We start from the raw sequence: 25,713 nt of genomic DNA, 5'->3' as shown, positions 1-25,713 counted from the left end.
TTTTTTTTAAGGAAAAACAATTTTTTTAAAAACATTTTTTAGATTTTTTTTTTTAAACAAAAAAACGAACATTTTAACATTTTCATTCACATCATGTTCTGTTACGCATCAGTATCAATATTTGTATTGGCAGTAATTGCTTTTTTTCTTTTTGAGGCAAAAAAAAGAAAGGAAAATAGGAGGAAAATGCTTTTTGGTGCCAATTTGATTATTGTGACAGGAAGAAGAAAAACGAGTCTTGAAACTGCATCCATGTTTTTAATCATTTTTCTTGTGCATACAAAATTTTGCGTGTTTGTGGTCGGGGCTCATCGACAAGCCGTCGCACTGCAGTGACACGCTTCCACCACAATGGCGCTATGCCACAACCTGGTTCCGTCGGGACAGGTCAGTTCCACCTCCCGCCTGCTGGTGGCGCTCTCGCGGCAACACTCGCACCGGCGAGTCATAGCGTTGGCGGCCGCAGAGTACCTGAAAGACGTTTTGCACAAACAGAATTTGAAGTGATGGGTTTTTCACTACTAGGGTAACAAGTACGGATTTCACATGTTATTTCAAATTAGGGTTTCAAACTAGTAGGGTTCTAAGCTAGGTTGTTATGCTAACGTCATGTTATGCTAACGTCATGTTATGCTAATGTCATCTTCTGCTATCGTCATCTTTTGCTAACGTCATGTTATGCTAACGTCATGTTATGCTAACGTTATGTTATGCTAACGTCATGTTATGCTAACCCTAACCCTAACCTCATGTTTTAGGGTTAGGATTACTAAACTAACCCTAAGTAGTGGTAGGGTTTCAGAGTAGGGTTTTAAACTGGCAGTATGGTTTAAAAGGAGGGTTTTAAACTAGTATTAGGGTTTCAAAATTTTTAATAACTTCTGCAGCGGGTTAACCGAAGTGTGCGGGTGTGAATCACCAACTGTAAATAGTTCAGTCCAATCACATTCGACCGCGTCCGACCTTCCCCTAAGTGCAACCTTAATGGCCATTTGAACCTTATTGCAAAGGTCAAAGGTTAGACAACTCACATGGACGAGCTGTCGCATCGTCCGGCACAGGAATTGATGTTGACGGCTCCGCTGCTGCGACAGCCGTTCACCTCTAGGACGCTCGCTTGCGTCCTCACTCCGCACACGTCGCGCACCTCACCTAAAAAAAACAAAAAACGAGAGTGACAGAGAGAGAATGAGAGAGAGAGAACAAGAGTGAGAAGAGAGAGAGTACGAGAACGAGAGAGAATGAGAGAGATAGAGAACAAGAGAATGAGAGAGAACGAGGAAGAATGAGAGAGAGAGAGATTAAGAGAAAACAAGAACGAGAGAGAATGAGAGAACAAAAGAATGAGAGAGAAAGAACAAGAGAGACAATGAGAGAGAGTACGAGAGCGAGAACAAAAGAGAGAACAAGAGAGAATGAGAGAACGAGAGAGAGAGATGAGAGAGGATGAGAAAGAACGAGAGACAGAACTAAAGATAATGAGGGAGAGGGAGCGTACGAGAGAGACAGACAGAGAGAATGGGAGAGAGAGAACAAGAGTATGAGAGAGAAAACAAGAACAAGAGAGAGAGAATGAGAGAACAAAAGAATGAGAGAGAAAGAACAAGAGAGACCATGAGAGAGAGTACGAGAGCAAGAACAAAAGAGAGAACATGCGAGAGAACGAGACAACGAGAACAAGAGAGAGAGGATAAGAGAGAACAAGAAAAAACAAGAGAGAACGAGAAAGAGAAAATGAGAGAGAAAAAGAACAAGAGAATGAGAGAGAGAACAAGAGAGAGGAGAGAGAGAAAGAGAAAATGAGAATGAGAGGGACAGTGAGAGAGAGAAAATAAGAGATTGAGAGAAAGAGACTGAGATCGAGAGAAAGAAAAAGAGAATGAGAAAAAACAAGAGAGAAAGATAGAGAGAGAGAGAGAATGAGAGAGAGAAAGACAATGAGAACGAGAGAGAGAGAATGGGAGAAAACAAGAAAAAAATGAGAGAATGAGAAAATGAGAGAGAGAAAGAGAATGAGAGAGAGAGAACAAGAGAGAAGAGAGAGAGAGAAGTGAGAGAAAGAGAAAATGAGAATGAGAGAGAACAAGAAAGAGCAAACGAGAACAAGAGAGAGACAGAACGAGAGCAAGAACGAGAGAGAGAAGAGAGAAAGTGAAAACGAGAGAGAATGAGAGAGAACAACAGAGAAAACGAGAACGAGAGAGAACGAGAAAACGAGAAAGAGAGAGAATGAGAGAGAGAACGAGAACAAGAGAATGAGAGAGAACAATAGTGAGAGAGACAACGACAGAGAATGAGAGAGAACAAGAGCAAGAGAGACAACAAGAAAGAGACGAGAGAGAGAGGGAACGAGAGAAAACAAGAAAGAGAAAACGAGAACAAGAGAGAGAAAGAATAAGAGTGAGAACGAGAGAGAGGAACGAGAATGAGAGCGAACAACAGAGAAATGAGGTCAAGAGAGAGAGAGGGACAGAGAGAATGAGGGAGAATGAGAGAGACCAAGAGAGAACAAGAAAGAGAAAACGAGAATAAGAGACAAGAGAGAGAATGAGAGAGAGAGAATGATAGAGAACAAGAGAGTCAACGAGAGAGAATGAAAGTAAGAGAAAACAATTCCAGGACAGCTGGTCAGATAAAGAGAACAATTGTGGGAAAAAGGCGACAGCTGGCAACACTTTGTGGGACCAAAGAAGCCGGTTCGAGTGTAATCCAAGTGCAAGCTTACATTGACATTGGTAGTGGAAGCAGCATTTGTCGTGCCGGTCATAGACTCGGGCGGCTTCCCTTCCGTTGCTGCAGGTCGGCGCCAGCGTGGCAGGACAGGATGCCGGCGACTCTGTGACCTCGCCGTTGACGCAGGTCGCTGAGGTGCACCTGTCCGTTTTCCAGGATTCTCCATTCTAGCAGACCGGAGAAGAATCCCGGTGAGAGGCGGCACTCGCGCCACCAAAAGTGGTTTTCACGAGACCTTTCTTGGAGGGAAGATGTGAGAGCAGTCCAGGTCAGGAGCGGAGGTGAACGCGTTTGGGCTTGAGCGCGAGGTTCTTGTGGCGGCAGTCGACCGCGCGGCGGTGCTGGGCGCGGTCGTCGGGCACAGACTGGACCGCGTCTCCACGTTGCAGGACGCGTTGCAAAGCGCCACAAAACACCAGCCCAAACCGTCGCTCACGTTGTACACAAAATCACCTGCAAAGAAACACAGTCAGCGTTTCGGAAGATCACTGTTTGGAAAAATCCGTGTCAAGTCACAGTGACCTACCAGGACGGTATGTAGTCCCGTTGAAAACACAGGAACACAACCTTGTGGTCAACGGGAGTGAAGAAGTGGAAGGTGTGGTTCTGCCTTGACCAGTCATGGTCGTTCCACTTGTCGGTCTTATAGCAGTTGTCCCAGGAACAGCTGTTGGCGTCAAAATAGTTGTGCCCATGTGTGAAGGTTTTGGGACCGCGACTGTTGTTTGTGGTTCTCCGGTGAAAACACCCTCAGTGGTTGAGGGTGCAATGGACGTTGTTCCCACGTATTGTGTAGCTGTTGTTGTTGTTGTTTGACGAACAACTGCAGCAGACTTGATTGTTGGGCCAGTGGTGAATTCAGATCTTGTGGTTTCACCTTGGCTGGTTGTTTTCTCACTTGCAGTTGTTTCACCAAGTCTGGCGCTAGTTCCTAATTCGGTTGTTGTTGGAACCTCGGTAGTTGTGGTACTAAAAGAGGGTTGGGATGTTCCTGTGTATTGTGTTGCTGTTGTTGTTTCACCAGCAACTGTAGTAGACGTGCTTGTTGGGCCAGAGGTGAATCTGGATCTGGGCGTAGTTTCACTCTTTACGGTGGTTGTTTCTGTGGTGGTTGTTTCTCCAGGTCTGGCAGTACTTCCCCCTTTGGTTGTTGTTGTTGGAACCTTGGTAGTTGTGGTACTAAAAGAGGGTTGGGATGTTCCTGTGTATTGTGTTGCTGTTGTTGTTTCACCAGCAACTGTAGACGTGCTTGTTGGGCCAGAGGTGAATCTGGATCTGGGTGTAGTTTCACTCTTTACCGTTGTTCCCTCTGTGGTGGTTGTTTCTCCAGGTCTAGTGGTAGTTGTGGTAACCACAGATTGTTGGGAGGTTGGTCCTTTGGATTCGGTAGTTGTTGTTGAACCTGGTCCTGCGGGTGTAGTTTTCCCTAGATTCGTGGTAGAGGTGGTTGTTGGGCCAGTGGTGAATTCAGATCCTGTTGTTTCAACTTGTCCAGTTGCTTTCTCACTTGTAGTTGCTTCTCCAGGTCTGGCAGTAGTTCCACCTTTGGTTGTTGTTGGAACCTCGGTAGTTGTGGTACTAAAAGAGGGTTGGGATGTTCCTGTGTATTGTGTTGCTGTTGTTGTTTCACCAGCAACTGTAGTAGAGGTGCTTGTTGGGCCAGAGGTGAATCTGGATCTGGGCGTAGTTTCACTCTTTACGGTGGTTGTTTCTGTGGTGGTTGTTTCTCCAGGTCTAGTGGTACTTCCACCTTTGGTTGTTGTTGGAACCTGGGTAGTTGTGGTACTAAAAGAGGGTTGGGATGTTCCTGTGTATTGTGTTGCTGTTGTTGTTTCACCAGCAACTGTAGACGTGCTTGTTGGGCCAGAGGTGAATCTGGATCTGGGTGTAGTTTCACTCTTTACCGTTGTTTTCTCTGTGGTGGTTGTTTCTCCAGGTCTAGTGGTAGTTGTGGTAACCACAGATTGTTGGGAGGTTGGTCCTTTGGATTCGGTAGTTGTTGAACCTGGTCCTGCGGGTGTAGTTTTCCCTAGATTCGTGGTAGAGGTGGTTGTTGGGCCAGAGGTGAATCTGGATCTGGGCGTAGTTTCACTCTTTACGGTGGTTGTTTCTGTGGTGGTTGTTTCTCCAGGTCTGGTGGTACTTCCACCTTTGGTTGTTGTTGGAACCTGGGTAGTTGTGGTACTAAAAGAGGGTTGGGATGTTTCTGTATATTGTGTTGCTGTTGTTGTTTCACTAGCAACTGTAGACGTGCTTGTTGGGGCAGAGGTGTGTCGAGGTGTTGTTTCACTCTTTGCCGTTGTTCCCTCTGTGGTGGTTGTTTCTCCAGGTCTGGCGCTAGTTCCTAATTCGGTTGTTGTTGGAACCTCGGTAGTTGTGGTACTAAAAGAGGGTTGGGATGTTCCTGTGTATTGTGTTGCTGTTGTTGTTTCACCAGCAACTGTAGTAGACGTGCTTGTTGGGCCAGAGGTGAATCTGGATCTGGGCGTAGTTTCACTCTTTACCGTTGTTTTCTCTGTGGTGGTTGTTTCTCCAGGTCTGGTGGTAGTTGTAGTAACCACAGATTGTTGGGAGGTTGGTCCTTTGGATTCGGTAGTTGTTGTTGAACCTGGTCCTGCGGGTGTAGTTTTCCCTAGATTCGTGGTAGAGGTGGTTGTTGGGCCAGAGGTGAATCTGGATCTGGGTGTAGTTTCACTCTTTACCGTTGTTTTCTCTGTGGTGGTTGTTTCTCCAGGTCTGGTGGTACTTCCACCTTTGGTTGTTGTTGGAACCTCGGTAGTTGTGGTACTAAAAGAGGGTTGGGATGTTCCTGTGTATTGTGTTGCTGTTGTTGTTTCACCAGCAACTGTAGTAGAGGTGCTTGTTGGGCCAGAGGTGAATCTGGATCTGGGCGTAGTTTCACTCTTTACGGTGGTTGTTTCTGTGGTGGTTGTTTCTCCAGGTCTGGCGGTACTTCCCCCTTTGGTTGTTGTTGTTGGAACCTTGGTAGTTGTGGTACTAAAAGAGGGTTGGGATGTTGTTCCTGTGTATTGTTTAGCAATTGTCGACTCACCTACAACTGTGGTAGATGTGGTTGTTGGACCAGTGGTGAATTTGGGGGTTGTTATCTCACCCTGTACAGTCGTTTCCTCTCTTGTTGTTTCTCCGGGTCGAGTTGTAGTTCCCTTTTTTATTTTTGTGGGGATCTTGGCAGTGGCGGTACTAAAAGAGGGTTGGGATATGCTAGGGTATTGAGTGACTGTAGATAGGACACCTGGTAGAAAAGTTGTCATTTTGTCAGCAACTGTGGAAAACGAGGTTGTCGGGCTGGTGGTCTCTCTCTGTGTTGTTGTGTCTGTCTTTGCTGTTGTTCCCTTTCTAGTGGTTGTTTCTTGTGGTCTGGTAGTCGTTCCACTTTCGGTGGTGAACGAAGAAGTTTCATCCTTTACTGTTGTTTTTTCTTGCGTGGTTAACGTTGTCGATTTTGACGGTGTCAAAGTAACAACTGTAAAGTAATCAGATTGTCAACAATGTGAACTCGCTATCATTAGAAGGTTATCTCAGTTAACGAAAAAACTAAAACTAAAATTCCAAAAACAATTTAATTCACAAAATCAAATCAAAACAAAAATGCTTTTTAAAAAACCAAAACTAACACAAAACAAACTAAAACTAACCAAATTTATAGCAAAAATGTCCTTCCTTTTAGTCTTTGGGAATTCATGTAATGCACCTTAAGGAGATGATTTTAAATGTCATTTGAAGTCGATTTTTTCCCCACCAGAATAAGGACGTTTGAAAGCGTCACATGGAAGTGACGTCATCAAGCAGCGGCCAATAGAAAAGCGCCTTCAGGTGACGTCACTCCGAGGTGACAACGAAATGCAACGCTAGGTAAAGAAATGAGTTACTTTTCTCATTTGACCAAAGTGATTTTTAAATATCGCACACAAGCAGAGGTGGCAAATTCAGGTCCAGAAAGTAAAAACCCTGTCACAGTTTGGCTTTAACCCCGGGTGCAAGTTGTTTACCTGCTAGGGAGCTTGTAACAAAATGTATAAAACAAAAACTCCAAACGAAATCAAAAGTAACTCCAATGAAAATTCCCAAACTATAAGAAGCCTGATTTATGACCCGGCAAACGACATCTTGACATCCTTCAACAATCAAACCTTTGACTTTTCCTACCATTTGTTGCCGTCCCCGCTGTGCTGAAGGTAAACGGCGTCGGGTTCGGCGTCGGGCTGACGGTTGGCAAACACGGACGGACGTCGCGGCCCACCGTCCCGTTGGCTCGGCACGTTGCCGTCATGCAGTTTCCCAGCCCGTCCGTCGTGTTGTAGATGGCGGCGCCATAAGCGAAGGTTTCGCCGTTGACCAAACACGAACATGCTGACATTTGGGGCAAAAGGTCAGCAAAGGTCAGCAGAGGTCAGCAAAGGTCAGCAAATCACGCGCTTTTCATCCACTTACTCTTTACGTTGTAGCGACATCGTAATCCGGACGATGTACACAAGCTTTAAGAAACATTCGACAGTTGTTAACAACAAAAACTTGACGGTCCACAAAATAAGCAATGTTTACTCCAATTGGCGGTTAGCCGCGTTTAATCCTCTTTTTTTGATTTCTTTTTTAATTCATTCACTCCCATTGAAGGCCGCAAAGCTCAAAAATTCATTTGAACTATTTCTATTAGTTTCATGTTTTTCCCCTCACACAAAAGTATGAAAACCTAGACTTTTTTTTATTGTACATTTCCAACCATGTAAAATTTGTAATACATTTGTAATCATTTGAATGATTATTCATTAAAAAAAATAAAAAAAATTTAAAGAAAAGATCATTTAAAAAAAAACGTTTTTAATAAAAGATTATTAAAACTTAACAAAAAAAACATAAAACATAATTGAAATATGTATACATATTTAAAAAAGATGATTTAAAATAATAATAATTAAAATAAATGTATTCATTTTTTATAGAAAAGATTATAAAAAATTCGGGGCGTCAGGCGACAATCACACATTTTATATCTGTTCCAAATGTACAATAAAGCAAATTCTAGGTTTTCATACTCAAAAGTGGCAAAAATGTTTAACTAATAGAAATAGTTCAAATGAATTTCTGACGTCTTTCGCCGTCAATGGCAGTGGATGAGTTCATTGGCGTTAAGATTGCGAAGGCGTCCAAATGTTGTCCTCTTCCTTGGACACAAAAAGCTTGCCAAGCTCTGCCTTGTCGTGTGTTTGGTGTAAAATGGTGGTGCGAGATACCAAGTTTGGCAATTTTCCGCAGGAACGGCCTGGCCCACGTCAAAATGGCCGCCCCGGTCGTCGTAGCAACCGCACCGATCCCGTGGCACACACGTCATGCTGTCCTCGTCAAAGTACGGACGACTGGGAGGACACTGAGGGTAACATCCTGAGACGACAGCACATTTGCTTTTTGTTAGGGCTGGCAATCGATTCCCTTTTCCAAAATCCATCCCATCCGATTCCATTCGATTCCATTCGATTCACATCCATTTTCCATTCAGTTGACAATTTCATGCAGGACCAATTTTGGTTTGATATGGAAGACGTTCTCACAAGTTGCAATGCTGTCCATAGTAGAAACTTCTTGCTGCGTTAGTATGAAAAGAAAAATATAAATATTTACATTTCAAATGGAATCCTATGCAGTTCCATTCATTGTGTTTTATTGAACAGGACCTGATCAAAACAATCAATAATATATGAATTAAAAGGTAAATAAAAATAAGAATAAAAAATAAACAATTCGAAATTGAAAAAATGAAAATAATAATAATTGTAATAAAAAAGAAATAATTCAAATATTTACATTTAAAAAGGAATCTAATGCAGTTACATGAATCATGTATGTTTTATTGACCCTGCATAAAGTATGGATTCACGGTTTTATGAATGGATATTATTGAGCTATGAAAAGGAAGAGCGATTTGATCTGGATTTTTGAAAGCCAGCCCGACATTCGCCGGAAATGAAAAGACGAGCACCTTCAAGGCCGCCGATGAGCTGCGAACAATTCCCCGAAGGATTCCTGCAGGTCTTCATGCAGTCGGCGCCGCACGGCTTGTAGTGCCACTCGCAGCCTCCGGGGGCGTTGTAGTAGTCGCAGAAGACGGCTGCAGGGGAACACCTGCCGTCAATCGATGGGCTCGCCATCCGTCGGCGCTCGGCAGCTGCCGAAAGACTCACGGCAGAATTTGGGCGTCCTCCAGCGCACGCAAGCGCCGGCCTCACGGCAAGCTTTGGAATACGCCGCCACCGCCGTGCACAGGCACTCGCAGTCGCCGCCGCTGTCGCACGCGCACGAGTCGCGCACGCACGCGTCGTAGTACGGACCGGCATCCACCTGGGACAAAGTTCAATTGTCTTCCTAAACTTCCAGAAGAAAGAAACGGGACGATTATTATCGGCCCGATTCTTTATCATCTGGTTTCATTGCCGATAATTAGCAGCCGCCGATATTATCGTGCATCCCTAAAAAAGAGCTTGTTGCAAGATGGCCCTGGCTGATCTCTTATACTCTTTTTGTAATAACTACCATTGCTTTATGACAAAGCATAAAGCATAAAAAATAATAATAATAAAAAAAAAAAAGTGTAAATATGTTTTTGGAAGTGAAAGTCTTAAAAAAACGTATTTACAGGTGAGTCAAGATGATGACACGCAAGTAATCCACGCCAGTCCCGTCATCTGGAGGCGTGTCTTATTGAGATCCATTCAAGGACGTCGTGTAACTTTTTTGTTACCCGCAAGTGACAGGCCTGAAAGGCCACGCCGATGATGATGCCGCACTGCCTCTGCGCCCACGCCGCGCGGTACCGGTTGGTGCGGCACGGGTCCGGCGCCGGGACGGGGAGAGCGGCGTCCGGGCAGTCGGACTCCGACGCCTTCCAGCTGCTCCTGAACTCCGGCACGTCGGAACGCTCGGCGGCGTCATTGCGAATGTTTCCGTCGTAGTTCCCGCACAGGCCGCACACGTTGCCCTTGGAGGGGAGAAAAACAAAAAGCGGGTTCGACTCGCAGGATTCCCGATCGTGCCGCAGGAAGGAGACAACGGCCTTGCATCGGACAAAGACACATTTTGCAATTCCACGGGATTTCCGCGGTCGCGGTGCAACGGATCATCGTCGATCTAAGGTCGCTTGGACTCAAAAGGCCCAAAGGTTGCGCTGGCCCGCCATCCGACATCCGCCACCCGACATCCGCCATCCGCCACCCGACATCCGTCACCCGTTATCCGACACCCGCCATCCGCCACCCGCCATCCGCAATCCGACATCCGACATCCGCCACCCGACATCCGCCACCCGACATCCGTCACCCGACATCCGCCACCCGACATCCGCCATCCGACACCCGCCATCCGACACCCGCCACCCTCCATCCGCCACCCGACATCCGCTATCCGCCACCCTCCATCCGCCATCCGCCACCCGCCATCCGCCACCCGCCACCCGACATCCGCCACCCGACATCCGCCATCCGCCACCCGACATCCGTCACCCGCTATCCGACACCCGCCATCCGCCACCCGCCATCCGCCGTCCGACATCCGCCACCCGACATCCGCCACCCGACATCCGCCATCCGCAATCCGACATCCGCCACCCGACATCCGCCACCCGACATCCGTCACCCGCTATCCGCCACCCGCCATCTGACACCCGCCATCCGACACCCGCCATCCGACACCCGCCACCCTCCATCCGCCACCCGACATCCGCTATCCGCCACCCTCCATCCGCCATCCGACACCCGCCATCCGACACCCGCCACCCGACATCTGCCATCCGCCACCCAACATCCGTCACCCGCTATCCGACACCCGCCATCCGCCACCCGCCGTCCGACATCCGACATCCGCCACCCGACATCCGTCACCCGCTATCCGCCACCCGCCACCCGCCATCCGACACCCGCCATCTGACATCCGCCACTCGACATCCGCCACCCGACATCCGCCACCCGCGACACAAATTCACTTGCTTAATGAAAGGAAAAGAAAAGAAATCGAGACAAAGTATTATTTTCCTTCTTTTTTTTTGCTGATCCGAAAGCTGATCCGATCCACGGCTCAAATTTGTGATCCGATCCGAACTGTGACTTTTATGATCCGTTGCACGGCTAATATACAGTAAAGAAGGGGTGGCCAAGTCGGGTCCTGGAGAGCCCCTATCCGGCCTGTTTGGCACGGGTTACGTCTCCCTCCTTCAGCACAGCTGAATCTAATGATCGGCTCATCAACACGCTTTGCCGAAGCCCGATAACCATCTTGATCGTGAATCTGCCGTGTTCGTGGAGAGAAACATTAAAAACAGGCTGCTCTCGAGGACCCTACTTGGCCACCCCTGCAGTAAAGCAACCCTTTATGCATTAGTGCGAATTGAAGTTTGCCTTTCGAATCGAATCGAATCGAATCCAGCGCTAATCGGAAATCGATTGGAATGGAATGAAATGTGACCTGATATTGCGGTGCCAGTTTGATGAAGACGGCGGTCTTCTTGTCCCACATGACCACGAGTCCCGGTCTGACGGAGACCACCATGTAGACGCCCATCTGGCGCACCTGAGCCGGAAAAAGCTGCCGGCGGCTCCGGATGACGTGGAAATTTTCCTCCCTCAGGTGGAATTCTTCATCGTCCTGGTGGCGTTTGGAGAATCGTACTCAAAAGTGTACAAAAGCAATTTGACTTTTCGGGATCGAGGCATTGAAAGAAGGATTTTAGTAGCGATCATCGAGAAGCCAGCGGATGTTGGGACAAAATGTCGTCAAATTGTGATCATTTCAAGGAATACGCGAACGTGTTTGGAAATGCGTTCTTGAAATTGAAATTGAAAATTGAATGTCGGCAGTACATGAAAGTCGACTCAAAGGCGAACTTGAAGAACTTCTCAATTATTTCCGATGACGAAGAAAACATTTTGCACCCCCCAACTTTCTGCCATGACTATAAAAAGTATTTGTCTATGAACTTTTATTGATTTATTTTTTTACAGTTACACCTTGTCATAACATTGCGTATCCTCATACATTGTATTTTATTCTCCTGCAGCAAAAATAAATAAATGACTCGCTCCAATGTGTACTTGGATGAAGCACTTTTAGTAAAATTCCTTTTAAAGAAGTCAACTTGAATGTTGACATGAAAGTCGACTTCATCAAGTCGACCAAGCGGATTTTTCAAGGAGTACGCCGATAAACCGATACGGTTTTGTCAAGGCTGATATCGAATCGAATCGAATCGAATCCATCGGTAATCGAATTGAATTCAACATCATTTTTCTTTTTTTATCATTTGCAAAAATACAAAGTGTCGGGAGTTCCCAATGTCAGCATCATTTTTTATAAAAGGGAAATTTAAACAAATCCATCAATGAAAAGTTTCCTGTTTGTGACTCAGCCACAAATGCATGCAAATGTAACTCATTTGGGGTTTCGGTCAGGGTTCGTAAAAGAAAAGATGGTCGCAGACAGTGAAAAATTGTCCGATTAGGTTCCAAATGTCTTTGCGACAAATCAAAACTGTGAACACGTGACAAATGCCGATGGAAAACCCAAATTGGCTCCGTTCAGCGAGAGAGCAACTTTACCGGCCTTCAGATTCGTACAAAAGGCCGATGCTGAATCCGATATTTGTCAAAATGCCAGATATCGGCAAGGATAATCGGCAAGGATAATCGGCAAGGATAATCGGCAAGGATAATCGGCAAGGAAGGAATGTGAAAAGTGTTTGTTGCTGATGACGGACCTGCACGAAGATTTTGATGTTCTTGGAGCAGGTTGTTGTCGGCGAGCTTCCGCACGGAACGTTCTCGCTGAGAATCCGGAAGCTTCCCTCCGTCTCGTTGTCTCCGCAGTAGTCCTGCGCACGCACACACATTGTTAACTCATTCACTGCCATTGACAGCTATTGACGGCAAAAAAAAATTCTAATTCGATTTCTTTATTTCGAATTATTTCTAATTCTTATCATTTCTATTTCTTAAACTATTTCTATTCACAGTATGAAATCCTAGATTTTTTTAGTGTACATTTAGAACAGATATCTAAAAAGAAAAGAGTATTAAAAATAAGAAAATTCTTTTTTTAATTTTTTTGGACAGAAAAGATAACGATTATTAAAAATTAAAAAGAAAAATATATATTTTTAAGATTATTAAAAAAAAAAAATTTAAAGAAGAAAAGATGATTCAAAATTAGGGCCGTCAGGCATTGGATGACTTCACGAGTTAACTCACGATTAATCACAAATTGTACATGTTTTAATGTACAATAAAAACAATTCTAGGTTTTCATCCCCTTGTTAACAAAAGTGGGAAAATGTTAAAATAATAGAGTGAAAATATTTTTTGACGTCTATAGCCGTCAACGGCAGCGAATGAATTAACAGACAATTATCATATTTTGCGTGTGTGTTACCTGCACCAGCGTGTGTTGGCACGGCCCGCGCAAGTCGAACCTCTTGTCGTCGAAGGTGATGTGATGCCCGTCGCCGTAGATGGCGCACACGCCGTCGCACGCTTTGCTCGTGCACGTGAACTTTCTGCCTGCGCACGTGCTGCACTCACGCACACACACAAACACCAAAGACAATCCTGTTGGCGCCCTTTCGCCAGCAGGGGGCGCCAGAGGGCCAACAGATTTGACACAAAGCGCACATCCTTCACGTGAGCAGCGCAGCAATGAGAAGTGACGCCGCTGTGGGGTTTGTTCTTCTTAAAAAACAAACAAATATAATAATTATATATATATATATATATATAGTTAGGTGTTATTTTAAAAAAGACCAGGCGTAAGTTTTTTTTTTATAAATGACCATGTAAGGCGTTTAAAAATAAACAAAAGGCTTTGCATGTAGTAAAGCAATTTTAAAAACATGCCTTTTATTATTAAAAATAAAGCAACGTCGCTCGACCGGTCAAAGAATTCCAAAGAGGGTTTGCATGCACGTTGAGGTCAAAGTTCGAGCAAATGAAAGCTGAAAGTGCGCCGGAACCCACCAGCTGTTGCAGTCCACCTGCACGACCTGCCCGGGCTGGTAGGCGTGGCCGTTGTGGACGCATGGACATTGGCTGGCGTGGATGCAGCCCCCGAGCCCGTCCGACACCAGACCCTCGGGACACGCGCACCCCGACACGCAGCCGCCGCCGCCGATCTGCCCAAAAACAAGCGGCAAAAGAAAACGGGCTCGCTTTGTCTTCCGTCGCGGCGTGCCCACGTGCGCGCCCACGTGCGCGCCAACTTACGCACGCCATGTCCAGGGTGGCGCAGCTGCTCTCGCATTCGGTCCCCGTGGAGCCCGGGGGGGCCGCTGAACAATCCAAGTAGACTTTGGGGGCCGCGCACTCGTCAGCTGCGTCGTCACAAACGCAAAACAAGATTTCAAAAAACAAGAACTCATATGCAATAAATGCCAACATTCATACATTTGGACGGAAGACGATTCGGGCCAGCGAAGAGAAGAAGAAAAAGGTCGTCAGGATTGGGACTTGAATCTCGGAATTCCCACTTGAAAGTGAGAATTCCGAGACCAAAGTGAGAATCCTGTCAAACTGGCCCGAATTTCTAATCGTCTTCCGTATATATCGTGAATGTCATTAAACATCATAAATATTGTACCATAAAATCCGCACATCTCGATACATAAGTGACACACTTATGGATGACAAATAATAATGGAATAATGTTTAAATAAATCAATCAATACCCTACAGTGTGTAAGAACACTAAAAGTGAATAAACGTGCGTGTGTACCTACCGGGTGTATTTGCTACTCCGGGGCAGCTGAGGGCGCCACGTCCGCAGATGCTGAAAGTGGAAGAAAGTGATGGAGGAGAAGAGAAGAGGCTTTTGCCAAAATGCCTTCAAAGTAGCGAGGGTGCGAGCTGTCACTATTGCGACAAGCAAACATGGTCGGCGTTAAAGCGGCTTCCGGTTAGCACGGCAACAGGCACAAACCCTACTTTCGCACATGAGCCGACCCCGCGCTCCTTTACCAGGCGCGTCCCAGGTGGCTGGCGGTCTGCCCGGGCGGGATGACGTCATCGTCCAGGTAACACGGGCAGTGCGCGGCGGCCACGCAGCGTCCGGCGTCGTCCATGTAGCTTCCGTCGGCACATCCGCATCCGTCCACCGGCGTGAGCCGCGTGCGGCACGCGTGGTCCGGCCCGCCGCTGAGCGAGCGGCACGTGCGGCCACAGCTGCTCGTGTTGTAGCCGTACACGGTTCCCGCCGGGCACGAGGCCAGGTGGCCTGCCGCCAAAGGTACGACAACACCTTTACGTCCTGGTCACAGATCTGGCCAATTGGCTGCATGCTAATTCTAGCATGCTAACATGTGTAAGGTTTTTTGAACGTCGTCAGCTTTTAGCTTAGCCGTTAGCTTCACGTGCAAATGCTAACATGCTAAACCTGTGCCGTCTGTCCAATTGGAGTGCGAGTTGCATGCTGGGATGTCGCGAGAACGTCAATATCGTGATATCGCCAAACGATATTAAAAGGCAGCACATCTGGTTCATTTATTTTTTCTTTCTACTGTGTGTGTTTTCAGTGAATATTTTTATAGCATATAACATTGCATGTTTTTGATTCTCATATTTTTTATTTATCATAGATTTTTTTCTACTGTGTGTATTTCCAGTGAATATTTTAGTATTTTTGTAGCATATAAGATTGCATTTTTTTTGTTTTGTCTTTTGTGTGTGTAATATTTTGATATCAATTTTCACCTATTTGTAATTACTACTGATATTTGTAATTGCGGTTTTAAATAAAAATGTATTTAAAAATCTTATTATATTTAAATTAAATATTTAGCTGCTATTCACAGTGTTTTGTGTTTGCTTATTGACGTGAAAGCAAACAAATGTTGGGCCATGCCCCCCCCCCCCGTCCATTTTTAGAAAAAAACACGTTTTTTATTCTTTTTCTTTTGAATCAGCATGAGTCAGTGTGCGTAACTCTTCATCAGAATAATCACTCATAATAATATATTTAATCCTATTTTTTTTTGTATAAACTCATTTTTTAATATAATACCGTGATAATCATCGTATCGTGATGTTTGGATATCGTTACATACCTGGTACTCAAGCTATTAGCTTAGCAATTAGCTCAACATGCTATAGCTAACATGCTAAATAAGTCTCAGCGCTAAGTACCAATTTAGCAACCTTGGCCTAACTTTTTTGCCAACCATTTTGTCGGGTATGATGATTTGGTATTGATATGTTTGGCATCATCTTGCGTTAGCGTCCCCGGATGGTGCGTTCACTGACCGCAGAGGTCGTTCCTCCAGCCGCTGATCTGGATTCCCGCTGCAGAGCACGCGTACACGTAGGCGGACACGGCGGCGCACATGCACGACTCGCTTTCCTCGCACGTGCAGGCGTCGTACATGCAGTTCTGCATCCCAAAAGCATCGTCAGCATCGCGGTCGGTATTGCGTCATCGCGGTCGGTGTTGCGTCATATCGGTATTGCGTCATCGCGGTCGGTGTTGCGTCATCGTGGTCGGTGTTGCGTCATATCAGTATTGCGTCATCGCGGTCGGCGTTGCGTCATCGTGGTCGGTGTTGCGTCATATCAGTATTGCGTCATCGCGGTCGGCGTTGCGTCATCGCGGTCGGTGTTGCGTCATCGCGGTCGGTGTTGCGTCATCGTGGTCGGTATTGCGTCATCGTGGTCGGTATTGCGTCATATCGGTATTGCGTCATCGCGGTCGGCGTTGCGTCATCGCGGTCTGTATTGCGTCATATCGGTATTGCGTCATCGCGGTCGGCGTTGCGTCATCGCGGTCACGATCAGCGTCCAGTGTGGTTTTGCGCGGTGACGGGCGGCAACTCACATCTTTAAAGGTGTCCGGACTGACGAGCGAGTGGCAAGCGGCGAAGGCTGAACTGCCGTCCGTCAGTTTGGAGCACCAAAACTGCGCGTAGCCGTCTGCCCATCAGCAAACATGCCATCGTTATCGGGATGCTTTTATTATGGAGTTGAAATCATGCCAAAACACGCAAAACGGGATTGACTCGCACCCAAGCAGTTTGCAAACAAAATCTGTGGCTTTTGTAGATACAAAACGTCCTTCACAAGCGAATGCATTTTGTTCTACACATTCAAAGAAAAAGATATCTTCAATTCCAAAAAATGTCTTTCTGTCGAGGTGGGTGTGAAGAATTGCCAGACTCGAATGCGGGCAAACAGGAAAGAAGGGTTGTGTGAGGAACAGGGTGAGTAGACCGGGACTGGACGGGACTGGATGGGCAGGCAGCGACTGGACTGGTCGCCATGACTGGACTGGACGAGACGAAGCTGCTCGCCTTTTTTGTAATTGAAAATAGGTTTCTTTGTAGAACAAAATGCATTCGTCTGTGAAGGACGTTTTTGTATTTGCAAAGCAACGCATTTTGGTAGCGAATTGCCGGCCGTGACTAAATCGCCTTTTGTGTCTTTGCCGGCATGATTTGAAAGTCGGCCTCTCTCACCCTTGCTGATGCCGTGAGCGCACGGGTGTCCGAAGCGCGTGCGGACGTCGGGGCAGCCGGCTCGGGTTTTCCAGGCGTTGGCGAAGGCGGCGGCGGTGCCCTCCACCAGACCGCTCGGCACGCCAAAGTCGTCGCTCGTCACGTCGTTGAAGTTGCCGCACAAACCTGTGGGACGCACACTTTTCATCCAGCCATCCCTTTTCTTAACCGCTTGTCCTCACAAGGGGGGCGGGGGGCGCCGGAGCGTGCGCCCTGAACTGCTTTCCAGCCAATGGCGGAGGTCGCCGTCCAATCACTGTGAATTTTCTAAGCAAATTTGCTGAAAATGCGCAAAGCGGACATTTCGGAAACAGACGTTTCCGTCTGTGGTTCTTTTGGCAATATTGAGACTCCGCCGCTGTAGGTGGCGCTATACACCATAGAGATGTGATTTAAAAAGATGAAGAAGAAAACCAGGAAGTGACTGCGCCGTGCGATGACATCGAATGCGTTTCCTTTTGGAATTGTTGATCAACCGTCGCGTTTCGTTGCTGTTTTCAACCGTCAACTTCAGTGGGAAGAAAATTGCTTTTCAAGTTATTGATTGTTCATGAAAAAGAATGAAGTTATAAAATCAACACTATTTTGTGTGTAGGTTGAGGACGTACGCACCTGAAGCGCTTCCTTTGAGCGAAGCGGGCGCCGACAGGAAGAGTTGCATGATGGGAGAAATCTGCAGCATGAGCTTGAGACCCGACTCGGCGGCGCTGACCGACACGTAGAAGGACGACGGGCGGAAGATGCTCACCTCCGCTGCCGCCGCGCCACAAATCAATACAATCAGGCCCGACGGTCCTGATGCTGCGTTGGGGCTACTTTGGTTTCCACGGCGACGCAACACCAAAGCGTGGGAGAAAACTCACGTGTAAAGAGCGGAAGCTGGGAAAGGATGTTGTTGACAAACACCTGACCGGAAGCTTGAACCTTGACCACCTGGCGGGGGGTGCAAAAGGCAGCATTAAAGTGGCTTGTGGTCACCACGGCAACCTGCACAATGACAACAAACAGTGAAGCGGCTTGTGGTCACCGCGGTGACGAGCAAACCAGGAGAGCATTGAAGCTGCTCGGGGTTGCCGGGACGACAAATCATCCGCATTAAAGCTGCTTCTGCTGACCATGCAGCAAACCATTCACATTGAAGTGACAAAACATCAGTCAAGCCTTGGCGACCAGTCCTTTCACATCCAGCCCAGCCATGACGACCGGACTACTCTCGCCCAGTCGTGGCGACCGGTCAGTGACAAAACATCAACGCAAAGATTGTTTGCGACAAACAGAAAGCATCCGCATTAAAGCTGCGCCGACTCGGCGGCTTGACGTACCACAGAGTTGCTGTTGAGGGCCAGCGTGACCGCCCTGAGACAAGTCCTGGCGTCCGCGAGACCACATTGGACCAGATCCACCAACACCGCGAAGGACGAGCCGTTACTCTGCGGGAAAACGAGACGCGGCGCGCCGGCACACTTGAAAGCGCCGATTCGAGCCGTCGGCAGAGCGCGCCTTCGAGTGTGTGCTTGGACGCAGCACTTTCACGCACGCTACCTTGGCGAGCACGAAGCCGCAGTCGCCGTGGAATGTGTAGACTTTGTGGTCGAAGGTGTTGACGTGAGCTCCGCCCACCAGCGAGCAGCTCCCCGGACAGCCGTCCTTCTCCAAGCACTTCCAGCGGCCGCTCGCGCACACGCTGAGTCACGCCACAAACGCCACCGATGGATTGATTGATGGATTGACGTGCGTGTGCGTGCGCGTGTGCGTGTGCGTGTGCGCGCGCTACCATGATCTGCAGTCGTGCGAGAAGGTGTGGCCGGTCGGGAACACCTGCTGGTTCTGCAAACAAGGACACTGAAGGACGGGCACGCAGCCCGAGTGGCCGACGTCGTCCAGCACCGTTCCTGGGGGGCCGCATGACCACATCGTCATCATCGTCATCATCGTCATCATCGTCATCATCGTCGTCATCGTCGTCATCATCGTCATCATCGTCGTCATCGTCATCGTCGTCGTCATCGTCATCATCGTCGTCGTCGTCATCGTCATCATCATCGTCATCGTCATCATCATCATCGTCGTCATCATCGTCATCATCGTCATCATCATCGTCATCGTCATCGTCATCATCATCATCATCATCGTCATCATCATCGTCATCATCGTCATCATCGTCGTCATCATCGTCATCGTCATCGTCATCATCGTCATCATCGTCATCATCATCGTCATCATCGTCATCGTCATCATCATCGTCATCGTCATCGTCATCATCATCGTCATCATAGTCGTCATCATCGTCATCATCATCGTCATCGTCATCGTCATCATCATCATAGTCGTCATCATCGTCATCATCATCGTCATCGTCATCGTCATCATCATCATCGTTATCGTCATCATCGTCATCGTCATCGTCATCATCATCATCGTTATCGTCATCATCGTCATCGTCATCGTCATCATCGTCATCATCGCAATACTTTCACATACACCACAGAGAGTCGACAATGCACTTTCTGGCAAACTTTTCGTCAGGTGTGACGTCACTTCCGGCTCCGCCCCTAACTTCCGGTCTAAGTCCCGCCCCTCCACTTCGGTACGTACCGTCCAGACCTGTCTGAACATGTCCCAACATGTCCTAGCAATGGACGCATGATGTCATTTTGACCCCACCCACCCTTATGCCCAAATATGGACTTCCTATGACGTCATACTTCCGGCGATCCAGAACGGGTCCGGACCTGTTCGAACGGGTCTCAACTTGTTTGAACGAGTTGGGACATGAACCTTGCAATAGACGGTTGATGTCATCATGACCCCGCCCCCCTTTGCCCCCCCCTGATGATTATATGATGCTGTTGTCTGATTAGGATTTAATATAAGGACGTCAACTTGTCACATATTTAAGTACAAATTCAAGTCAACTTTGCAGTCCACATTCAAGCTCACTTGAAGCAAATTCAAAGACACAAAGTATACATTCACGCACACGTTCAACTCATTTGCTCCCAAAAACGTTCTATTTGAAATGTTTTAAGTGTCCCAAAAACGTATTTATACGTTTCTATGTTTTTTTTTAATATATATGCTAGAACATACAGAAAGCTTTGATTTTGACCTCTGAACTGAAGAGAACGCTTAAAGCAATGGTAGTTATTACAAAAACGGCCAGCAGGTGGCAACAGAGTATAAGAGATCAACAAGGGCCATGTTACAAAGAAGGCTTTTCCCCCTCCAGTGTTTTCAACAGATTTGTAAATAATGATGAAACTTAGCAATATGCTAATGCTAATTGTTGCAAAATGGAAACTTTTTTTTTTTCCTGATGACAGAAGAGACTAATCTCTTTTCTTTGTGCTAGGTTCCATATGTTTTTATAACAATAGAACTCAATATTCTGTGGGCCTTGCAAAATCAGTCCAAATCCAGTCAAACAGTGGGGAGCAAAGGGGCTTGCTTCAGTCAAAATGCCTGCCAGTCAAAGAGTTAAGCACATTCCCTTTTCAAGCACACATTCAAGTATATGTTCGTGATTGAAGTACGTACCGGGGGGGCACATGCACGCGTCGTGGCATCGGGTGTCGCAGGTTCGGCTGGCCTGAGGGTTGCTGCAGCTGTCCGGACAGGAGGGGGCGCACTCCGCAAACCACATGCCGGACGGGCACTCCCGGTCTAAGAAACAAAAACCGCTTGGGTCCGGCTTCACATCACACCAGAAACCCTCACCAGAGCTGGCAAATCCTGGTCCACAAAGTCCAAACCCTGCCACAGTTTGGCTTTAGCCACAGCTGCTAGCCAGCTAGCTAGCTCCCATGGTGCTCGTTTACCTGCTAGCTAGCTAGCATCAAGGGCTAAAGCCAAACCATGGCAGGGTTTTTACTTTCTAAGTGCAGCTAGCTAGCTCCCTAGCTAGCTGCCACGGTGCTCGTTTACCTAGCTTAAGCCCCTGATGCTAGCTAGCTAGCTTGCTAGCATCAGGGGCTTAAGCCAAACTGTGGCAGGGTTTGGACTTTGTGGACTTGGATTTGCCAGCTCGGCCCCTCACCAACATGAATGCTGCTCGCTGCCACCACGACCATAAGCGGTTGGTTGCCACGGCGACAACAAACGCCATCAGCACGCGGCAGTCACGGCGACCGTCTGCGGGTGCGAGCGACTCACGGCAGAAGGTGGCGTTCCTCCACGTCCCCGGCGCTCCTCCGGCGCCGACGCACCGTCGCGAGAACTCCGACAGGCTTTGACAGACGGCCGTCAGGGGGCGCCGACCCTCGTGGGCGGAGGCGTGGCAGGCGTCGGACGCGCACGCTCGCACGAAGGCGTCCGTTTCCACCAGATTGCGGCAGCCGCTGAACGCGGGCCCCGTCAACATCTGCGCGCACAACTCCTGGAAAAAAGAACGACAACAACTCAGAAATGGCCCTTTAACACAAAAGGGCGTGGCCTGCCGCATCGTCACGGCAACTGATGGATGCCCCCCCCAAGTGCACTTTCAAGTACTCAAGCTCACGTCCAAGTTGAAAGTTGATTTCACATATTGGAGTACGCTTTGGATTGACTCCATATTGGACCCTTGGGAGGAAATCCGATTCAGAAAATGGATGGATGGATTTTATTATTTATTCGCGATTATTATTGATTATTTTTAACAATTAATGATTGTATCTACAATGCGAGGACTCGTCGCATTGTAGTATTAATTGTGGTTTTTGTACGATTATGCCAATTTTGTAATCGTGGAGGGTTTCAATCAAAATCGTAATTGAATTTCGATTCATCGCACTCTCAAGTACATTTTTTTTCTCTGGAAAGTCAATAAGAAAACGATTCCGAGCGTTGACCTTGCCGGCGCAGTCTTGCCGGCCGTCCGGCTCATCCGCCGGCTCGTCGCTCTGCTCGCACGTCTCCGCCGGTCCGCTGACTTTGTGGCGTTTGGCGTAATCGGCGACGGAAAGTGGCACTCCTGCACGCAAGCGCATCCGACGTCAGCGCGAGAAATTGCGCAAGCGTCTTTTTTGTGTCGCTCACCGTTTTGCGTAAATTCGTCGTCAACGCCGTCAAAGTTTCCGCAAAGGCCGCAGACCAAACCTTTGTACTTGCTGGCAATCTCAATCTGAAACACACGCAACGACATCATGGACACATTTTGTTTTGCAGCCGTCACATCAATTGAAAACAATTTCAGTTATGGATTCCAAATGCCCAAATCTTCATTTCGCATTTTCATTCTAAAATTGCCTTTTGGAAGCGTATGAAATCTTTTTTAGCAATTTTTTTAAAGTGACATCATTTGTTCAATAACATTGCTTTTCAATAATGGAAGACAAGTATATGATTAATTATGATTACTAGGGCCCGACCGATTAATCAACCTCCAATTATAATCGCCCTTCAAACATCAGACAAAACGAATCGGCCAATTGGGCCAAATGGCCGATTCGTTTCCCCTTAAAACGTTATCATCGAAGAAAGCCAAAGTTTCTGACGTTGTGAAAGTACCCTGAATGCGCCATTTGCTTGCGTAGCATTAGCCACTAGCAAGTGTGTAGCATGTCTTTTGTAGAGGTGCAAAATCCAGGTAAAAATCTCTGCCACAGTTTGGCTTTAGCCCCTCGTGCTTGCTAGCTCCCTAGCTAGCTCCCCGGGTGCTTGTTTACCTGCTAGGGAGCTAGCTAGCTAGCACGAGGGGCTAAAGCCAAACTGTGGGAGGGTTTTGACTTTCTGGACCGGCATTTGCCACCTTTGATCTTTTGCTGGTTATTCTGTTGTCCTTAATTAAGCGTCTTTTAAGCGGTTTCATGACATCCCAGTTGTCGTGAACTGGAAAACTAAACACACGACGTTAAGAATGACATCCAACGTATATTTAAATACAAAACATGCTTCGTTTTTAAAACATAGCCTAGCGCTAATGCTAAAAGTGAAGGGAAGATCCCATTCAAATGCTAACAAGAAGTTAGCATCAACTTTGGGAGTGTTTTTGCTTCAAATAATGAATTAAATATATGTCTTTAAATAATCGGCAGATTCATTGCTAATCGGTATTTTTTTCTGTCCAAAAAAATGCATATTGGTCGGGCCCTAATTAATAATGTAAATAATATTTAGAATTAAGCATGCATCTTTATTTTAGCATTAAAAACCTTTTAAACTTGGAAGTACACGTTCAATAAACAGATTGCAGATTTACACGTTCAAGTATACTTTGAAGTAGACTTGAAAATAAGGTTGGATGTGCGTGCGTGCGTGCGTGCGTGAATGTACGTTGAGGGCGTCGGCCAGGTTCCAGACCACTTTGATTCCAAGTTTGGACTTGAGCAGGACGCCGGATGAACTTTTCTTGATCGTCATTGCCGGCTCCACAACAGGAAGTGACACGCTGCACACACACACACGCGCAAAAGCAGTTTTAAGAATGGACATTGAGGAAGTCCTCCTCGCCAGTAGTTGGCGCTATACACTTCGACAGCCAATCACCGGAAAGGAAGGTTTTTGTGTTCAATGTAAAAACACATTTTGGCTTTAGCCCCTCGTGCTAGCCAGCTAGCTAGCTAGCTCCCTAGCTAGCACTTTATTCAGGTCCACTAAGTCAAAATCATGCCACAGTTTGTCACGAGAGACGAAAGCCAAACTGCAGCAGGCTTTTTATTGCCAACAACCTCACGATACGTTTCGCAAAACGCGGTCTTTAAGTTCCGTACGTTTGACATTTGACATCGCAAAACATGCATTTTTATTATAACAGATGATGGCAAAAAAGCTTTCCTGGTTTACCACCAGGGGGCGTGCGTGCTCTAAATGCACGCGCATGCCCGAGCAAGGTCAAACGTTCACAGACTCAGCGGGAAACTTTAACAAGAGTGAAAAATATCCTGGCGCCGTCGCGCGGCGTGCGTCCGCTCACCGCTGCCCGTCGACTCGCACGCCGCCGTCGGCTCGCAGTTCCAGCACGTCGGCGTCCAAGCGCACCAGCACCGCCCGGATGGCGCCGTCGCCGTCGGCCGTCCGGCGTCTCGCCTGCACGTTGAACCTCTCGTAGGCGTCGTCGCAGTCGGCGACCAGTCGGTAGTTGCACGACGACGGCAGGCGGAAGAAGGCGCCGTCGGCCGTGCGCCAGTGAGAGCGCCCCCAGGTGGAGCAAAGCCCGACTTCCGACTCGGAACCGTTGGCTTGAGGAGAGAAAACGAAATACAGAACGAGCGGGAAGGTCGCAAATTGTGGACTGGTCGCCAGGCGGCATCAGGGCACAAATTGAGCAACCCTTGCGATCTGGATGTCACGTGACTCGTGATGGCCGCGACGTGGCATTATTAGGACCTCCTCTCTCACGCCGGTGAGTTGGGCTGGGCAGACGCTCTAATTGCCTCAATCGATTCGATTTCGATTTTTCCCGATTCCATTCAGTTCAATTCGTTTGATTCGATTGGGATTATTTCCCGATTCGATTCACTTCAGCTCAATCCCATTTCGATTTTTTTTCTCGATTCACTTCCATTCAATCCCATTTCGATGAATTATGGAACATCAATTCTTCTTAACGATCAAAGACGTTCAATTCCAAATTAATCATCGATTCTATTCTACATATTTGATCATAGTCGATTGTGATATTTCTAAATTGGTACATTTCAGTTTGTTTTCATTTCTCAAAAGCGTTTCCTGCATTTTAGTTAAAAAATATAAATAAATATCAACGATGGACAGGTCGCCAGTTACAGACAAACAGCGGACAGGTCGCCCGCATTGATATGCCAAAGTGAATGGTCGCACCTGCGTTGGCGCGGCAGCCGGCGAGCCACGCCAGGAGGAGCAGCAGAGCGGTCGCCGTCCAAAAGCCAGTCCCGGCAGCCATGTCGCTGCGACCAGTCACCGACCAGTGCGAGGAATCGGCTGTGCGGCGCGCACGGCCGCCTTTATTCTCAGACCTCCCCCAGGGAAGTCGCGCTCTGTTTGCGCGAGTCAACATTTGCAGTTCATCAAGTCTGGCAAATGTTTGGTGCGCTTCTTTTGGGCCTCCGCCCTGAATGACCTGCGATGACCTCTGAGCCAACATTGCGACATCTGTGATTGGCCGCCAACAATCCATCGTTTCTCGCTATTTGCACAGAACTGGATTCGTCGCAACATCCTCATCGCCAGCGGATGAGGATGATGATGATGATGAAGATGGAAATTCCTGCTCAAAAGGAAAATGAACAAAACATTATACATACGCACAAATATTTCCTTAAAAAAGAAAAAGAAAACGTATCATTTTACTTTCGTACAAGATTGCAATTGAAATTGAATGCCTGAAAAACAACTATTAAACTTCAATGATTATTGAAAAAAATCAAATCATTTATTCTGTCAATTCTATGATAGAAATAACGACTTTCAATGGTTGGGAAAAAAATTCAATCAAAGACATTACAAACCTAATTTTCACAAAAATAACAACTTTTTCTCAACTTCAAGAAAAT

General features: G+C 47.2%; 1 protein-coding gene across 4 annotated transcripts in view; it reads right to left on the bottom strand.

The window, feature by feature from the left end:
- Positions 1-238: 238 nt before the first annotated feature.
- The window catches only part of LOC144050176 (mucin-5AC-like), a 30,179-nt gene continuing 4,704 nt past the window's right edge, over positions 239-25,713 (bottom strand). The window contains exons 2-34 of one of the 4 annotated variants that reach the window (XM_077563224.1): positions 25,022-25,427; positions 24,156-24,420; positions 23,516-23,630; positions 22,280-22,364; positions 22,093-22,214; positions 21,416-21,638; positions 20,801-20,926; positions 19,038-19,155; positions 18,806-18,947; positions 18,586-18,693; positions 18,127-18,196; positions 17,876-18,016; positions 17,225-17,389; positions 16,588-16,682; positions 16,020-16,146; positions 14,739-14,994; positions 14,501-14,550; positions 13,989-14,095; positions 13,743-13,897; positions 13,162-13,300; positions 12,491-12,604; positions 11,203-11,382; positions 9,488-9,724; positions 8,931-9,087; positions 8,729-8,857; positions 7,986-8,133; positions 7,186-7,229; positions 6,901-7,104; positions 3,260-6,217; positions 2,969-3,186; positions 2,726-2,900; positions 1,032-1,152; positions 239-471 (exon numbers count right to left, since the gene is read on the bottom strand). In XM_077563224.1, the coding sequence (XP_077419350.1) occupies positions 309-471; positions 1,032-1,152; positions 2,726-2,900; positions 2,969-3,186; positions 3,260-6,217; positions 6,901-7,104; positions 7,186-7,229; positions 7,986-8,133; positions 8,729-8,857; positions 8,931-9,087; positions 9,488-9,724; positions 11,203-11,382; positions 12,491-12,604; positions 13,162-13,300; positions 13,743-13,897; positions 13,989-14,095; positions 14,501-14,550; positions 14,739-14,994; positions 16,020-16,146; positions 16,588-16,682; positions 17,225-17,389; positions 17,876-18,016; positions 18,127-18,196; positions 18,586-18,693; positions 18,806-18,947; positions 19,038-19,155; positions 20,801-20,926; positions 21,416-21,638; positions 22,093-22,214; positions 22,280-22,364; positions 23,516-23,630; positions 24,156-24,420; positions 25,022-25,337 (7,773 nt within the window). In that variant the 5' untranslated portion in view covers positions 25,338-25,427 and the 3' untranslated portion in view covers positions 239-308. Of the gene's footprint in view, positions 472-1,031; positions 1,153-2,725; positions 2,901-2,968; positions 3,187-3,259; positions 6,218-6,900; positions 7,105-7,185; positions 7,230-7,985; positions 8,134-8,728; positions 8,858-8,930; positions 9,117-9,382; positions 9,725-11,202; positions 11,383-12,490; positions 12,605-13,161; positions 13,301-13,742; positions 13,898-13,988; positions 14,096-14,500; positions 14,551-14,738; positions 14,995-16,019; positions 16,147-16,587; positions 16,683-17,224; positions 17,390-17,875; positions 18,017-18,126; positions 18,197-18,585; positions 18,694-18,805; positions 18,948-19,037; positions 19,156-20,800; positions 20,927-21,415; positions 21,639-22,092; positions 22,215-22,279; positions 22,365-23,515; positions 23,631-24,155; positions 24,421-25,021; positions 25,428-25,713 lie in introns of those variants that run through there. The other 3 variants (XR_013293800.1, XM_077563226.1, XM_077563225.1) reach the window with 3 other exon arrangements.

This window comes from Vanacampus margaritifer, chromosome 4 (genome assembly GCF_051991255.1).
Source record: "Vanacampus margaritifer isolate UIUO_Vmar chromosome 4, RoL_Vmar_1.0, whole genome shotgun sequence".
NCBI lineage: Eukaryota > Metazoa > Chordata > Actinopteri > Syngnathiformes > Syngnathidae > Vanacampus > Vanacampus margaritifer.
Note: the sequence above shows the minus strand (reverse complement) of the source record. Positions and strands in the feature narration are given on the sequence as shown.